General features: G+C 39.5%; 1 protein-coding gene across 1 annotated transcript; it reads right to left on the reverse strand.

Annotated features, from left to right (window-relative positions):
- Positions 1-5,115: 5,115 nt before the first annotated feature.
- On the reverse strand, positions 5,116-16,979 carry LOC135468219 (uncharacterized). Its single transcript, XM_064746344.1, has 4 exons — positions 15,927-16,979; positions 8,201-8,321; positions 7,747-8,024; positions 5,116-7,050 (listed from the first exon to the last, which is right to left on the reverse strand). The coding sequence occupies exons 1-4, from the start codon at positions 15,985-15,987 to the stop codon at positions 6,983-6,985; spliced, it is 528 nt and encodes a 175-aa protein (XP_064602414.1). The 5' UTR covers positions 15,988-16,979; the 3' UTR covers positions 5,116-6,982.
- Between the last annotated feature and the right edge of the window lie 1,666 nt (positions 16,980-18,645).

Below are 18,645 nucleotides of genomic sequence, written 5' to 3' on the forward strand. Positions count from 1 at the left end.
ACTGTAATAGCTGCGACTAATATGACGGGGGGCCTCCGTGGCTCAGTCGGTTAGCGCGCTAGCGCAGCGTAATGACCCAGGAGCCTCTCACCAATGCGGTCGCTGTGAGTTCAATCCAGCTTATGCTGGCTTTCTCTCCGGCATAAGTGGGAAGGCCTGCCAGCAACCTGCGGATGGTCGTGGGTTTCCCCCGGGCTGTGCCCGGTTTCCACCCACCATAATGCTGGCCGCCGTCGTATAAGTGAAATATTCTTGAGTACGACGTAAAACACCAATCAAATAAATAAATAAATAAATAAATATGACAGGTCTATAACATATCTGTTGTATTACTTGCTCTCTGTATGTGTGTTGTATTTGCTCTCAGTTTATGTCCATTTTAGTACAGTCTTCATATCACCTATCTATGGAACGCGGCACAAAAAAGATTAAATTTCCTGATTACAAACAACTACGTTAGTGTATGGTTTAGCACAAAAAAGTTTAAATGTCCTGATTACAAACAACTACGTTAGTGTATGGTTTAGCACAAAAAAGATTAAATGTCCTGATTACAAACAACTACGTTAGTGTATGGTTTAGCACAAAAAAGTTTTGCGCTGAATGACATTGACTCACTCACCTGAAAATGTTAATTGCTGAACATAACTATAGTAACTAAATACGAGGTACATGACTCCTCGTGCGCTGCCAAATTAAATGTGATCGTAAGAGGAGTCAGTATCAAAACCCCGCAGGCTTGGTTTCCGGTATTGAATTCCAGGCTATGAACAAATGTGGTTCTACATGATCCCGTGTTATGTGACAACGATAATGTCTTCCACGTGTCACAGTAAATACAGCTCCAGCTTATGATCGACACGGTGTCATCTGCATCTACAGAGTTCATGTATTCAATACACACCACAACGAGTGAAATCCCAATTAGTTGTATTTAGCTTATACTCAACAATTTGAATTCCAGTTTAGTTGGTATGACCATTATAGTTGATAGACTGGGTGAGAATATGTTAATGTCTGTCTCTGTATGTAAAGGGAAGCTTTAACCCTAAATATTTTTTTCGCCACGCAGAATTTGATTATGTGCCCGTAAGTGTTCTAGGATCAACTTAAACTGTACATGCAGGCGTAACTTGAAAAACAATGACGTCTCTAAATAACTCCTTGCTACATATGGAAGCTATAAACTTAAGTGCTATCCACTTCAAATCGTAACAACAAATGGACACATGAAGGCCTTAATTTTGCTGACAATAGGCGGTCGACAACATTAGTATATGGCGTTCATTTAAGGCCTGTTGCTTTATAACAACATACAGCGTGCAGCTTTTTACCGGCACTCACTGGTCACTTACTTGCCAAAGATCTTAAAAAACTTACCGCCATCAAATATGTTTAAATTTCTAGAGCATGTCTTTAAATAACAACCAATCAATCAATCGTGCATTGCAATTTATTTTTACCAATGCTTCATTGACCTAGCTTGACAGGAGACATGTGTTGTCACCTGTTTCAACTACTGTCTGAGGTTGGCATATTTTCTGTAATCTTGGACTGTTTGTTCAGTGCCCCCATGAACGCATTGTAGCCATTACCATTTCTATTGCTGGTTCGTGAGTTGTCGTTAGCCTACCATATGTGGATCTCGGTTGCGTTTTAACTGCAAATGTTGACGTATTCAGCCATACGAATTTATTCAGCACGATGCTCATACATCTACTAGCAAGCACCGGGTGAAGAGAAATTAGGCATATCATAAAGCACAGCCACAGGGATATTTGTCACTCCATATGGTTAGTCTCCATGAATCAATTAAAGAAACTTACACAGGCTGAAGGCGTTGGATGGAAGATCAGTTGCACACTCATATTTGTGGTAATAACCTGTGGGGTTGATTGAGACTGTCACGCCACACGCACCATATAACATATATACACGCCATATGGAGTGCCATTCGGGATATTGCTGTCCTATAAAGGGTATGTTAATAATGTCAAGGACTATCCCTCTTGTCATAATGGTGTCGTGACAGGGATCTGTCCAGTAGGACCTGAACAGTCTGGTTTGGTATGAATCCACTGAACACCGAAGATTCACTGGGTTTAGTGAAATAGGATATACATCGGTTTTAGCATTCGTGCGGTCCTATCAAAGTATCTCCTCGCAGTATGGAGATTGGCTCCTATATCGACATACATGTATTTATGTTCATTTATCATTATGTGATGTTGAACGTCATATTTTTCAATTTAATTTTTACAATTTTTAACTTCAAAGATTTATGGGTGAAGGAAATCGGTTTGTCGCTCCAGGTGACACGGTGTCATCTGCATCTGTAGAGTTCATTTATTCAATACATACCACAACGAGTGAAATCCCAATTAGTTGTATTTAGCTTATACTCAACAATTTGGATTCCAGTTTAGTTGGTATGACCATTATAGTTGTTAGATTGGGTGAGAATATGTTAATGTCTATCTCTGTATGTAAAGGGAAGATTAACCCTAAATATTTTTTTCGCTGGTGTAAACTGTCGAATTTTGGCAATATATTGACGGACTTTCCCAAGTGTGACATACAAAGTATGTTCACCATGCATGTTTATTGGCCCGGTGAACAGAGCAGGGCAATACAGTGATCGTGTCCACCGCGTAAGGCATGCAGATAGAGATACCACTAAGCCTAATATTGCATGTATAATATATATAGTTCGCAATCATTCACATAAAACGTTCATCACACTGCAGCCAACCGGTCCCTGGTTCGAATCTAGCTCTCCCTCACTCAACTGAAGCTTCAAGTTAGAAGCTATGCCAGTTATCTGGGGAAGGGGATGATTCACTCAGTTTATACTCTGGTTTTCCCCATTAATAATCTTGACCGCTGTCCATCGTATAAGTGATACATTGTTGCCTACGACGTTAAGCACTAATTTATATGTATGGAAAATTGTGCACCAATCATATGGTTTGACAGAAAGCTATATACTTATATATAGAACGTTAGAATCACAAATTCAAACAGATTGGTGATACATGTAGAGGAATCAGTTTAGAATGTTACAAATTTAAAAATATCGTGAGAATACAAGAACAAACAGTCAAATCCATTAGGCATCTTTTATTTGATAAAAATATGAATGCTTTATTCTGATTATCATAATAACATATCACAAGCGTATATCCAAGATCTTTATTCATGTCCATGGTATTTGCTACACCACTGCGTTGGCTAGCCAAGCAGTTTCACGTTGATGTAAAGCTCGAAGTAGCTTTTCAACGACAGCAATGACTTGGCCAGGCTACCTGTAGATCGAATCTATCCCACAATACACATGACCGGCTCGCAAAACACAGATGTTCGCTCAACCGCAGACGAGTGGGCGAACCCTGTCTGTTCTTTCTTTTGTTTCTTCAACAGATATATAATTGACCACAGGTCTGCGGTCAAATTGCACTATCTGACATGCAGCTAACAACTCCCACAACCATTGTCATATATTCGTATCCAGGCAGACAGAACTGTATATACTTAGCTAAACATTTAACCTCCATTTCGATTGGACATTTGGGATCACTTCGGTTCATAATCAGCTAGACAATGTCGTAAGCAGATGTTACAATTGACATGACAGAATGCGTGAAATACATATAACTTCCGATCACACAATGCCTATAATGATTCACAAAATCCAGAACTTCCCTTTCCATTACGCTAGCGCACACCATTGTGTGTTTCTGGACAGAAACACTTGTTGTTCGACTCTTCATGATATTGGAGACAAAATCACAACCGTGCTAAGAAGCCTGGTTTCGAGTGCTCAGAGATACTTGATCAAACCATAGGTTTTGGACAGGAAGTTCTGGAACAGAATTCCCTCTGTGGCCGGATCTGAAAAAAAGTTTCGCGGAGCATTCGACATCAGGTTTCCCGTGTCAGCAAGTACACTACACAAATATAGCCTACTCGCTGTTTACGAATACATGTTACATAAATCACAGCATTTCGACAATAACACTACATTGCAATACAAACGTAACAATAAAAGAGGCAGATGCAATGTATATAACAACTTGAACTACAGCCATCTAAATTAAAAATATCTGGAATGTTAACCCATGGAAAAGCCTTTCCCGCGCGACCATAATACAAACACGCACGTTCACTCGGTCATATTATTAAAGCTGTTTGTGGCCTTCTAAAAAGTAATGAGTAGACGTATAAAATATAAAAACTATTTACAAGTTAGGAAGTCTGAGACAAAAATGTAACTGAAACGTATTAAAAAGAATAATGTTCTTCAGAGACAATGGCGCTGTGAGCAGAATCAGTTGATGAGGTCAAACGTTTACAGAGGTCAGACAGGTGTCGTCACATAATCAGGAAGAATATAGTTCTTTTAATAGGTAACTAAATATACCAAAATTTGCACTAGGTTCTACTGTATGAAAATATACATGGATTGATGTATGAAATGAACTGCACCGTACTTTTGATTCGTTGTAGAAGTTATACAGCGAGTCATGTTTATGCACACGTAATATGAATATGCATATGCAGGGGAAACATGGCTTAGGACCGGGATACCATCTACCCTGAACCACGGAAACCTGAACCTTCCAAACGATAAACCAACCCACCTAAATCACGAATGAGCCCGTCCAAACCATGAACTAAGCTGACCACTTCACTTATTCAGAGGAGTGAGTCGTAACACGTTTGGAGGGAAGGAGGGTGGAGTGGTGGGGGAGAAATGGGCGGATATGTAATATTAGAACAGGTGTATACCAGCAAAACTTTTTAGACATGATGAAATGCTTTATCAATTTACACAAATGAGAGTGTTATGAATCAAAACAGAAAGCGGACATTTCATACTGGGCTTCTTAGAAATCTTTCCTATGTTAGAACACCTGCTTAATTACGCGGTGCCCTTCTCACACACACACACAGAGTGAATGTTACCAGGTAAGGTTCCACGTTATCAGTTATGGAACGCGAACACAGTTGTATTGAGAATTGCTCACATATTATCTAAGTGTATCGTCCTGAACTTGAAATCGGTAACGTGTAATGACTCAAAATGTAACTTATCGAGAACTTGAGAACTACACGCACTCGTGATTCCACAAAGGCCGACAAGGTGGATCTTTCCTTCCCCCAAAGAGAAAAAGACGGACGAAGACCTTCGTAACTTTTCCGGATAATTAGTTTGATTTTGATATAAAAACTCATGAATACTGTGGACGACAATGAATAGGTTCAGTGAACCCTGTCATGAACACGTTAAGGTTTCTCTGATGTGTTCACTTTACTTACACCTACCTGGAATATCATTTACACATATATAGCACTTGGTATACAAAATATCACTGTTAAAAAATAAGAAAGGATAACTTAATATCATACCACCAAAGAACATTCTCTCACATTTAAAGGGCTGCTTAAATAAAAGAAAATGTGGACGTTATAACCACAAAATAGATACCCGAATGTACATTGAGTTGTCCTCGTCACAACCGAGAGAATTGGAAAGTAACATAAATGAATCACGATAAAAATAGAACTTAATTACTCTTGCACCTATCGCAGTGAGAAAATATATATGGATTATACAAGGGTATAAATATTTAAATAAAAATCGAAAGCCAAATATAACTGTGTATGCAAATTACAGTAAGCTGCATGTTAGAAGCTGAAGAGACATGGAGCACCAAAAAGGAAATGAAACCCCCATGTAATATTTGACTACATAATGAGCTCCATCATTCTGTCTTAAGCTCAACACCAAGAACTTTTCTTTACAAGATCTTCTTGCTCTAAATCAAGAGCGATGTTTACAGTTTCATGGAATGGTTTTTGCTTTGGTAGACTGGACATTTATTCATCTCAAACCAATCTTGGAGGCAGCGTTGGCCTTGAACTGAATACTCTATCCAAACCAATCTTTTCTGGAAGTATTATAACCATGTGCTATAGTTATTTTTCAGAGGTCCACATGAAACCAATACAATAAAACGCACGAATGTTAAACAATCATACTTAGTGACTGCTTTAGTTTTCAAGAATTACTTAATCAATTGGAAATAAAATTAACGTGCTTCCACACGGGAAACAATGACACATTCAAAATTAGTACTAATTAACTCTGGCAAGACTTCAGATATTCCCATGGCAACGGAACCCTGATCACATCAGGGTTTTTTTGCCGAAGAGATTTCAGAACGGTTTCTTCTGTCCAACGAATTTGCACTTTCTATAAGAGTAGAAACCTCCCATCAACACAGATCGACGTCTGTTTGTGTACACATTTTCTCTTAAAATGCACATTTTAAAGTGCACATTAAAATTAACAAAACTTGGTGTTAGTTGGTTCCGCAAATACCACCGACGTATTTCTGATTGTGTCTTGTCTTATAACAACATCGCCAGATGTTCCGATGTTCACTGGAATGTAAGGTCTAGCAACCATAACGATGAAGAAACACGAAGAATCCTTGTGTCTCGGGAATATTCTACTGGCAACATCAAATGATACCACGATGTGCAATCTGTGCTTGTGGTTTGTCCTTAACAATCATGCGTCTAACGTCTATCACAACAATTTCAAATACGTGGAGAAATCTTAATACTGTTCTAAACCTGGGTGAAACGAACTTTTCTGAGTCGAAGGAATTGTAACCTATAAGCTTCAATCGAAGTGTGGCTCTACATCTCCTCGCTCTCTTTGTAAAGAGAATTTACGGTACAGCCGTAGTAAAACTTGCGTTCTGCAGTCAGCCTAGTTCGTGTTAGGCATCCGGATTTTTCTTCTCAGTATTTATATCAATTTCTTCTCCTAGTTTAACGAATTCTTCCTCTAACTGAGAGGATATAAGCTGATGAGGTCATCCTGTGTTTGACACAATAGTCATCGATATATGTATTTTTGGTTTCTATTCTTAGCGCTTTCTGAGACCTGATTGGGTGGTATCACCAGAGACTACCTCCACTCTGCCACTAGAACCAACAATCCTGCCATGATCACAACCCACGTACTCGCCCTTGAAACTGAAACAAAAATATTGTTGTTTCAAATCCATACAACAAATATAAGGAGTTCATTAATTAAGAAAATAGTCAGCAGCTATAGTGACACATATAAAAGTTGATCGTATATCCATGCAGTGTGGACCCTTCTATCTTCTTGTTTTGATGATTTAATCCGATTGTGTCGGGACTAAATTTTCATAGTACCTTGACTAGAGGAAGACAAAGTTAAACTAAATGAAAGATAAGAATAAGCCTGTGAGATATAATAAAAGACGTACAGCATAGAGAGTAAAACCAGAGCAGCTACGACAGTGTGACAGCTGGAAAACTGCCAAAAGTAACTGGTGAAATATGGCCACTTGCCAATTTACCTCATTCAATGTTTTATTTTGACTGTTCATGTAAATGCATAAATCGTAGAAACTTACCCGCTCTCCTGGAACCAGGGCTTTAGCAGAATTAGGTAAAAAAATGGAGAGATGTTAATTGCAATTTATTAGACGTCACACGTACGGAATTACTCAAAATGCTGTGCTGTCATCGCATGTAACACACAATAACATTAAAACACTGCAATGGGATCAGGCCAGCTTCAGATAAGATGGTCTTGTAGTAAGAAGCGTTGGTCTTTACCGTGTAAGATCAACAGGGACATTCATCCACCATTTGCGTCTAGGCCTACTTATCATTTTTCGGGTGTCACCAAATACTCACCAGAGCTTGATCCAGTGTAATCTTGATCTTGGATCTGTTTTCCCGATGAATGGGCTTGTGTTGTCGTTGTGGGCGGTTTTGATGTAACAGGCATAGCTTTTGTTGTTGTTGTTGTTGTCATAAGTAAGCAGATTTCTATGGCCTTTTGCTTTCCCTGTAGCAGTATTAGGCTGGTGATATTCGGGCGACAGTAGTTGAATTGCTGTAAAAGCGTTTCGCCCATGTGCGAGCAGTTTTGCACTTTGCACGCAATGCAAGCAATGGCCGCTGACAAATACCTGGAGAGGTAAAGAAATAAAATATACGAAATGCAATAATTTTTCCCAACCGACTGAGGACGCAAAGCGAACGCTGCTATGCTAATTGGTTCAATTAAAAAAAAAACAATGTTACACTAATGCTTAAGGAGGTATCAGCTTGAAGTATTCCAGCTATCCACATTATCACTTCTTACTTGCAAGAGGCATTTCTGTTTCCGCTGTGAGGTTCATTTAAGAGGACCACCTCTTCACGACATGTGGTTTGCAGTGCGCGGGCACAGGCACCGCTGTTGTCGACTGGATTCGCGCTTATAGCTGAAACACACAAAAATAATGACTTCACGTTAATATTAGAAAGGAAAGCATCGTTGTGATGGTCGTTTTTAAAATTAACAGAATCTATGCTTCAATGGTAAAAATAGGGTTCAACAACGTTAACAAAGGAGAAAAATAATTTGCATTCTATTCCATGCCAACGGAAATGGGAGTTATTGATGGTTAAGAATCAGCCATCCGGATAAGGATTCGTACAGAAAAATGTAGAGGTCTTCCAATGGTAGAAAAAGAGAATTGACTGAAACAGCGTTCATTCAAGTGATACGGAAAAACGACTAGAACCAAACAACAATGCACATATACAGGGTGTATATTTGTATACCACTGCAATGTCTTTGGGGTTGGATAGCACTGTGATACAATTCACATAGACATTCACATAGGAATGAGACCAAGTTGTAGACCTGTATACACAGGAAAGCGAGTAGTACCACCATACATTGACTTGACTTGATACTTGGGTATGTCTGACACCGACAGAGAAAATCGATCTCTATTTTGAAGCTATCTATAGGCATCCGCCTTAGGTAACACAGGTCAACTTACACCTGCAGTGCTTCACCATATATAGAATATGGTGAACTATATAATACTTTTTAAATTGATTTACAACAGTGAAGTCGAATATGAATATTTTCGCCAAATGAGTCGTGTACATCGATGTTTTCTGTATAGATTTGACGAAACGTCCTTATATACTTCTTGCCTAGGCACAAACTGCTCTTTCTTACGCTAGGCACCGATGATACAGTTCAAACCTATATCACACTCCGTTTCATACATGAACCTGAAACACTGATGACCAGTAAATGAGTCGTCTATGTATAGATAAAAACCCCAGAAATCCAACGTACTCACTGCTAACCTACACATATTACTAATCACTCAAGGGAGATGGCATTCATACGCTATACATTTTGAGCTTGTATCCGAGACCTCAGCGGCACGGAATCTTATTCCATATGACATATCGGACAAAGTATCTTGCATAATTCTAAATCAGCGTATCGCTTTTATTGCCAATATTTTGACAGCTTGCACGCCGTGTATAGACAGAGTTAAGGGTGATCGATTGCAGGGTGTGCATCAGCTCAAAGCCTGCCATCTGGTGATAATAAACCCGCACGCCAACTGGGCATCAGTCATGGGCCTGCGTAAAGATACCTCAATGGTCCTCTCGCTTCAAACTCACGGTGCCAGGATGCAGAAAATATCAACGTGACCTCGGTCAGATGCTAATCTCTTCCATAGTATTCGACCTGCTATGCTAATACTGAAATTTACTGCTGGTCCATTATCGGATATACGCATATCGTCGACCAGGTTTCTCATACACTAGCGTTAATCCGGATAATACCGCTTCCGCTGACCGGATCTCCTTCGCGCGCCAAAATTATGGCTGCATGGCAGACGTCCTAACAGAACCGAATCAATATTGAAGTGAACGTTTCACCTACACATATATGGGCAAAAGGATATGCTGTAAGCGAGCGATCGGTAGATAACTTACTAGGTACAATGCCTGCTAGACGGTGTTCACATGTAAACTGAAGCTGTGACCAAAAAAAATTGTCAGTGTACAAGGGATATTCATTGTTTCGAGCATACGGTTTTTACTGAGCAGAAAAGAGGCGATAAATTACATGAGGTTAAACAAGCGATATGCTGATATTTGAAGATTTCTACAGGGCACTAAAAACTATCATATTTGAAGAAAGGATATATTCTGTTATATGTTTTATCATCTGAAGCTTTATTTTTCATCTCTTATGGCCCCGGTTAACTTAGCTTCTCCCGCATGGAGCAAAGAGAGCGCTGATGATTGGCTCAGAACTGTCTATGACATCCGTTTAGAACAATGAGTACAAAGTAAAGCGTTATATACAACACTGCTCACTCAGAAGTACTACTGACTGATATACAGCGATATATCGTTTTCAGAATACTAAGAGAAAGCAAATTATTGCAACCGTTTTGAATGTTTCTCAAGAGAATCATACAGATAACAATTTCAACCTTTGTGCAATGATTGATTAGTTTAATAAAAACATGTACAGGAGATAGATCCCAAAATCATTTTATTTGTATATCGTTCAGGCTGTCACCGTTGAGGCAAAACCTACTTGACCCCCAATCTTAATTACAAATAACCCTTGGGTCCTTGACAAGCAAAACTCATATATCAGGTTTCAGATCAGATTGAATCTGCATCTGTGATGACTTTAAAGGAAGCTCATATAGAAACGGCTATACTGTAGGCCTATAATACTAATTTCTTGGCAGTGAAGCGTAAATAATATGGTGGCCTTTGTTACAGGCAATGAAACAGTTCCCCGAAAATGAGCCTTGGACAATTCCGACCGCAAAGAATCGATCTGGAATTGATTGTCCGCCAAAGCACAGAGTGTGTTGTCATGGTCAGTGTGTGTTCTCCAGCCAAGAAAATCAAGAGTGCTGCTTGATGTGAAAGTGAGGTGCTCTGCTGGACAAGTAGAGAGCTGGAAAAACGGTACACAGAACCACGTGGGTCATTCTCGCCAGCCCTTATGTGGCCTTTGCTGCATGGAACTTTGCGGATCATTCTACTCTGTTATCAAGATTTATTCAATTAACCGCCTTCATCGACTTCTATCGTGTATAACATTAATATGCCATCAGAGAACCGTCTTGAGTTGCACTGCAAGCGATCCATCATTCACAGAATTCACATATGACCACATTTCGGGCCTCTGGGGAAAGGCTGGCGTTCTGCAGAGGTGCAGGCATTATACATAGATATTAATAACAAGCCATATCCATCCCTAAGGATTCTGATACAGAATAAGTCGAAGCAAATGAGCATGTAGCTCTTAGATATTATAAACTGCAAAGTGACAATTTAGGATCCCTTCGGGTGACTTCAACACGTGAAAAATTTGACGTAATCTGCTCGAGCAATTAATTATACAAGATATAATTAAGGCACGTCCCAAGTTCCTGACAATCAAGATTTATTGTTGCTACTCCGTTCTACGGCAGCGGAAAATATTCATTTCCTTCGTGCTCAAGGACATTTATATATAACAAATCACAATCCTAGAAGACCAAACAGAATTACCTTCATTTATTTGGTTTTTTTTAACGATGTACTCGGGAATGTTTCACTTATACCACAGCCTTCTGGTTTAATGGGTGGGCTATAGCTAGGGCTGGATTCGAGCCTGCGGTCTCACTAGTAAAACGCAGATGCAGGTGTTAAATGCGTGTCATAGGGGCCAGACCGAGGACACATGCACTGCTTGGATATTATAAGGTTTTACAGTACACAACGGTGACTTTACATTATAGATATGTCTGTCGACAAGCCTGGGACACTGATTAAGGCACCTGTATATAAAACAATAGTTGAGTGACAGTTTTAGGCGGATATGGCCCCGCATGGAGTCCGTAAGGTCGGACAGACCGACACCGGGACATACTCACCTCAGATTATACATACATTAACCCCAGGAGTGGGCTATAAATAAATATAAACGCACAACAATCCCTGTGTACGAATGCAGTGTATTAAAATACTGAAGTATATGTAACTTGGCTGGCCCGTGCTAACCATGACATCCACAGCAGCGAAAATGATGTAGTACTGGTAATTGCGAATCCAGACCTTGCAGAGTTGTCAAATGTCTTAATAGAGAGAGCTTCACAGCAGGAGTGGGCTAAAAATATAAATAAATGCACAACAATCCCGCAATATGCGAATCCCTCGAATTCAAATTCTGACGTACGATAGCTATAATCGCTGCAAAAAAGTACGTGGGTAACTATGAAAAAAGGAGATGCAGTAACTTCGAATCCAGATCTAGCAGACTTGTCCAGTGGTAATAACAACAACGAGAACTTCTGCAGGAAGCTGACGGTTCAGAATTTACACATGCCCCTTCATTTTTATGGTGTCCAACATCATCCATTACGAAGCCCATATACAGCGGAGGATCAACTTTTCTGGCAGGTAGCCGTGGCAAAGTACGCATGGCAGTACAGTAAGATGCATGCGGAGTCCCCGTAACTCTTGGCAGGACCCTCTTCCTCAACCCCTACTACCCGGAAACTGACTCCATACAATCATTCATCATGTGCCAGGAAACATACAATCTCTGTCAACCATGATTTGTTATGGAAAATTAACAAAATATCCTAGCCGAGAAGGTTGACAAAAACAATGCATGTGTAAATGATCCACTGTCAGATGGCAATCATTTATACTCCCGAAATGTCCTCTACCTTATGACCACATTTGCGCTAAAACGAGGTCCCATTTATACATTAATTAAAATACTCAAGCAAGATTGTATCAGCACTGTGGTGTCATTTATACGTCATACAAATAAGCTGGCTTAAGCTCTTACATATGTGACACGTAATTGTTCAAACTTGTATGTTTCGCGAGATATATACTTATTGGCCATTTTTCATTCAAAACAATATATATATATAACGTGGTGAGGGTATAAAATTAAGGGTTTAACACCACCGTAGCGGTGTTTGTTGATTAACCCGATACCGTTGAACCTTGTTTCGTACCCTGGATTTGACCAAGTCAATATATATATATATATATATATATATATATATATATATATATATATATATATATATATATATGCGATGTACAATTTCAACCCGTAACTTGACAATATTGGTTTTTGCGGACAGTGAGTAATACCCTCATTCAATCATGAATGGGCCTTAAAGTGCATGTCATCGTCATAAATATGAGATACGGACCAATGTGATGATCTGAAATCAAGGTCCTTCTTATTTCACCTGATTTAAAAATACAGCTGGAAGTTGTACACATCACATCAAAATTTGTTTATATTTAGCACCTGTGTCATGTATTATGGGGGAATACCGGGATGACGAAAACTAGGCCTAGTACTCTCATGTAAGGCAGGCGGCCTTATGTGACCTGTCTATTACCCCGAGCTCGCGTTGGCTTTCTCTCTGGTCGTACCTATCTGCTTTGAACCTGTGCATGGTCGAGGGTTTCCCGAATAGGGCTCTGCCCAGTTTCCTCCCACCACAGTACTGGCCGTCGTATGAGTGAAATAACCATCAATCACATGATCAAATACATAAATCTTACACGCGTCCAATACTGTGTACAGTCTTCCTATATACATGCACTCGGCCAGATGTGACTTGACTCTTACTCGCGTTCTCTATACTGTAGAGTCTTCCTATACAGTCGGTCTGGTGTGACTTGTCTCTTACTCACATTCTCTGTTCTGGGGTACAGTCTTCCTATATATTCACGTGGCCGACGAGGGATCAGAGAAAGGCTGTCGGGTGAAATCACACGAACTCTCCTGTCGACAAACAGAGGACGTGTCGTTGTGAATGACAGCCGTATTTTCCGAGTTATGACGTCACCTAGAATTTTTTGCTTTTTTTTGAAAACGAAACCTTTAGGTTATTGAAGACAGCATGTAAAACGCGGCTGTGGCACGTCTTCGTCCTGCCATAAAAATTGCTAAAACCTAAGGATCAATAAAGGCTACTTCTGTAAACTAGGCTTTGGCCATGTTCAGAAACAAATCGATTACTATATGCGGTCACGCAACCATGATCTTTCTTCGGCAATCGCATTATATAGGATGAGAAAAAAATTAAAACTTCTGCATACTGGAATTTACACAGCTAATTTGAGGAATTTTAACAATTAAGGAACGGTATTAATGCAAAATTTAAAACTTGTTCAGAAAATGTTCACGGATAAGCTATTTGACGAGTACCTGTCTTTACAGAATATCTTATAAGCATCTTATATCTTATATGTGAGGATAATTCGTAGACTGTCATATAATCATTCCTTCATTCTTGACTTAATATAGCATTGTGTCGGTCACACCTCCACGCTCTACACCAAGCTAGCGATGTTTAACTGATAAAATTGATCAAAATTTACCTTTGGGAACCGTAGGAATAAAAAAACCCAATGAAACAATCAAACAGTAACCATGGCAACACGGCGTACCACACATCTCTTGCGCGTGCTGATGGAGAAAGGTAATGGTTCAGTGTTTGTATAGACGATGGACAGCTCAACCAAATTCATTATACAGGCAATTTTATTATGACATTTTTGTTTTGACCCAAATAAGACATTTACTCTCCAATGGAATGTCTGTCTATACGCATGACATCTTAATTGGGACGTTTGTAGGTCATTTATCAATTCCAGCGAGCAGTGATATATCTTTATATTAATTACAACATTCCAATGTAACTACATAAGGAACAAGAAACCACTTGACCCCATTCACGAGTTTTCAAGTTTCATTCAGCTCACAAAATGAACCAATATATAAGGTGATACGCCTTCCGTTTCATTGTCGACCACAGAGTCCATAACAAAATTGAGGCATTTCAAAAGAGGTGAGAAATCTTGCACTGAGATATCCTGGAGAAAATTCTTTTTTAATGATTTTTAATGACTTCACCATACAATAGGGGGCCTATAAAATATATACATCAACTCTGCATTGCATGAGAATCATCAAAAAATAAAACTCCTACATCATTCACGAGAATATCCATCCCTAATTCTTCTCAACGTTTCGAAACTACATATGTATGCTATACACCCTTTGCAAGATATGTATTTTTTTGCTATATAGACAGCATTTATGTCTCCCTGTATACCATTATCATATAATGCTACGCGAGATCGGCTATATACAGAGAGTATTTCATAGGATCTGTGACGTTACAGTGGTTAATAATTTAATAATTTACCCACACATGTTAATGTCAGCATGCAGGGATAGCCCTCCAGACCGATGGGTCAACCTTCATTAGAGGTCCACATAAAACAGGTACAAAGCTTGCTTTTGATATATTCTCAACGGTAATCAGCCAACCGCATATTACAAACCATTGTAATGGTGTGAAAACCTTTGACTGCATAGATTTACTCTGGCAAAACCATTCTAGTTTCGATTCGGTCTGCTGCGTACAAACGGGTATACTGGAACACCACAACTGTATACACACGCATAGACCAGTTTTTTTCCACCATCTCTTGAAGCGCCTGCACAGCGACTGGTACTACAACCAGACACACTTAGCGGGGGTAATGTGGCTTAGCCATTTATAAGGAGCTTCAAACACAATGATGGAGAAATAGGATCAATTCCAACTCCATCTCCAGTGTACAGAAGCTGATTTAAATAATCCAATGTGGTGTCAATCAAATACTACATTGCTCCTGTTATATATCGGAAAGTTGTAATAAATATTTCGAGAATATTTCAAATAAATTCAGAAAAGTTTACCTCATTAACTTGATGGCGTGAGCGGACAAGTGTATTATCGTGCATTTCGCGACGCCCCCAATAACATAAGATGCATGGTGTACAATACAAATATCGTAGACTTTTATACGGTCACACAATAATCTATACAAGAGCTTAAATGAATGCAGATGTATGCCGCGTTTGGACCTGCCAAGTTAAAACTATAAAAACAAAGTGATATCCTATTAATGACCGAAGATAAAAACTTTTTAAGGTTTTGGTGTCGCTCTAGCATGTAAAAACTTACCTATACACGCCCACACCGTGCCAAATACAAGGAACTCTATGACAGTTGTTTTCGGGGCCATTGTCCGTCCTAATTCGATCAGGACATACGAGTTTCAGTGTATCGTCCGCAACAGCAGAACAGAGTTGAGTTCTTAACTAATGGCTGGGTAAATAAGCACTGGTGAAATAACCAACAGGTATATGTCTTCTGACAAGAGTTCGTCAAACGCTCCTGTTATAGGTAGGTCTTTCACACTCGATTGAATCAGTTAACAATTCAGTCACGCCCGCGCATTTGTGTTTGTCAGACAGGGCGAAAAGATAAAGCCTTAAAACTTCCACAGCTAGGAACTGCTGTGACACTATGTTATATCCAAGTGACAGCCAGGTAAAATAGCGGAGTTTGGAGCCCCTTAAAAACGTCTCGTCATGGGTGATTTACTGTCTGGTGCAGCCCTTCAACAGGTTGTCTCGTTGCCGTTAAGTCAGCTTGAACACGTTGTGTGTACATACGTACTTACAGGACGGATGCGATCAATGGCTTATGAAGATCAGCAGATCGCGAACTAAGTTTATACCAATCGGAAATGATGATAAGCTTGCCCTGATATAATATTCCTTGAACGCTGCACACCGCCACACCGGAATTAATACCAGTATCAAAATAGCACAATCACTGATGTCATAATTAAAGGACAAACCTAGGTAATAAACCGCTGGTCTTCATTGGCTTATATGTGGGGATCGTGTCATATCCCACCCGTTAGGCTAAATTCCGTCAACCACACCGATCTAGTTGCGTCATTGTTAGTTGATAATAATTACTCCTGACTGCGCGTAGCCCTCATTGCATGTGCCGTCGGCTGGGCTGCTTCTAGAGGCTGTCTGAGGCAATCGCCTTGACATCTCCAGTCCTGTTTAAATCGTCTGACTCATGGCAATGTTTGCTATCTCCCTGCCCGTAAAAAACACACACCTGTCCCGCCTGCGTGACACTGGGGAAGGAAATGCCAGAGAAAATATCTCAGATTTCTGTCCAAAACGCGCATTCTGGCCTACTTAGATACATCGGTGTTAGACGATTGTGCACCACAACATGGACAGGCTCGCCGTTCATTGATCAACACACCGCGGCGCGGTGACCTCAACTGACCTGTCATAACACATCCGGGTTAAATGAGGATGTAAATGGGGGGTGGACAGATGTCGACGTGAAACATTAGAGTTCATTACATTAAAGATGTGTTTTCCGAACAAAGCTTACCCGTTTCTCACGTAAATTTTATTTATGCACCATCTTTACTGTGAAAGATTTAATAAATTACAAAAATATATTAGAGTTATTTTTTTGTTTTACAGCGGTTTGTCCATAGGAACCTCGCTAATGCTCACAACTTGAAAAGTTTACCTAACCATATATGATCAAAACACTCTTCATGTTTAGCCACAAAACAGGTGTGGTGAAAATGTTATCTCAAAACGAGTAGGCGGAAAATTTGTCACAGGCCAAAAATTGGGAGCAGTTCACGGGGAAAACATGTATATATTTGCCATATATGAGTTAATGTGTACTGAGTTACCAGAGTTCATTACAGAGCGCAAAGCACATCGGCCCATTAAAGAAAGTAAAACAAGTATATGTCGTTTATGTGGGCGATTTAACTGCCTCAGTTAACTTAAACGTCACTCTCGATAGTCTCAACCGATTGGTTATTGGTTAAAATGAGGCCCTGTGCTCAAATCCTTCTCCCACTGGCTGTGATGCGGTTTCATTTTTCCCAGCGTCGTTTATAATACGCTCATTGGTCTGTCTGTCTGTCTGTCTGTCTGCATGTTTATCCGTTGGCAAATTTATAAATAAAAAGTTATGGACGGGTTTAGATGAAATATTTTTGTGATCCGGATAAGAAACAATGAATTATTTAAGCGATTTTTACCATTTCGAGATACGACAGAAATACAGAATAGGTCTATTATTATTTTAGTGTGATTGCATATCACGTGTGATGACGACAAGGCATTTTGAGAAATTTTATAGACTAGTGGCGTCTAATGAATTGCGACTAACATCCATGCATTTTTTTTACCTAATTCTGCTTAAGAGTGTAATGTGTTACTATTTAAGTATTTACCTGAACAGTTAGAATAAAACTCTAAGGTAAATTTTTTGTATATTTGTTTAATTGGTGTTTTACGCCGTACTTAAATATACTTCCCATATACGACGGCGGCTTTTATGGGAGGAAAGCGTGCAGCTGAAGTACATTGACCAGATGCCGTATTTCACCGGTTACGCGTGATCATTTGCCAGCTGTCACGTTGTTGTCTTTCTGAAAGTCTTTCAGTATATTACGTTATTATAGCCCTTTTGTCTGTACAGATCCCTTCATTTGCACATTTAACTGTTTCGGAGGTTCGCATTCTCGGAGTGCCCTCTACCTCGTTATTTATACGTGACTGATGTTGAATACTACACTTTTTTTTCCTTCCGCTTTTTACGATGGCGGTCAGTTTTTATATAAGGTTGGAGAAAACTGGAGTGACCGAGGTAAACCTACCTCACATGGTTACTCACAAATAATGCATATCACAGAAAAGGAAGGAATTAAACTGACATCAATTAGTCTTACAGATATGAGCTATAGGCCCTTACAATTTGTTTGATAATAGATGACAATACTAAAAAAATAGTAATGTTCAGGCAAAAAAATGTTAGTTAAACTTAAACAACCTCGTCA

This window comes from Liolophura sinensis, chromosome 6, assembly GCF_032854445.1.
Source record: "Liolophura sinensis isolate JHLJ2023 chromosome 6, CUHK_Ljap_v2, whole genome shotgun sequence".
In the NCBI taxonomy this organism is placed as follows: domain Eukaryota; kingdom Metazoa; phylum Mollusca; class Polyplacophora; order Chitonida; family Chitonidae; genus Liolophura; species Liolophura sinensis.

Excerpts from the sequence above, each read along its gene's own strand:
- LOC135468219 (XM_064746344.1), bottom strand. The coding sequence starts at position 15,987 with ATGGCCCCGAAAACAACTGTCATAGAGTTCCTTGTATTTGGCACGGTG. Across the intron at positions 8,322-15,926 it reads CACGGTGTGGGCGTGTATAG|CTATAAGCGCGAATCCAGTC; the intron begins GTAAGTTTTTAC and ends TGTGTGTTTCAG. Across the intron at positions 7,051-7,746 it reads TTACACTGGATCAAGCTCTG|TTTCAAGGGCGAGTACGTGG; the intron begins GTGAGTATTTGG and ends TTTTTGTTTCAG.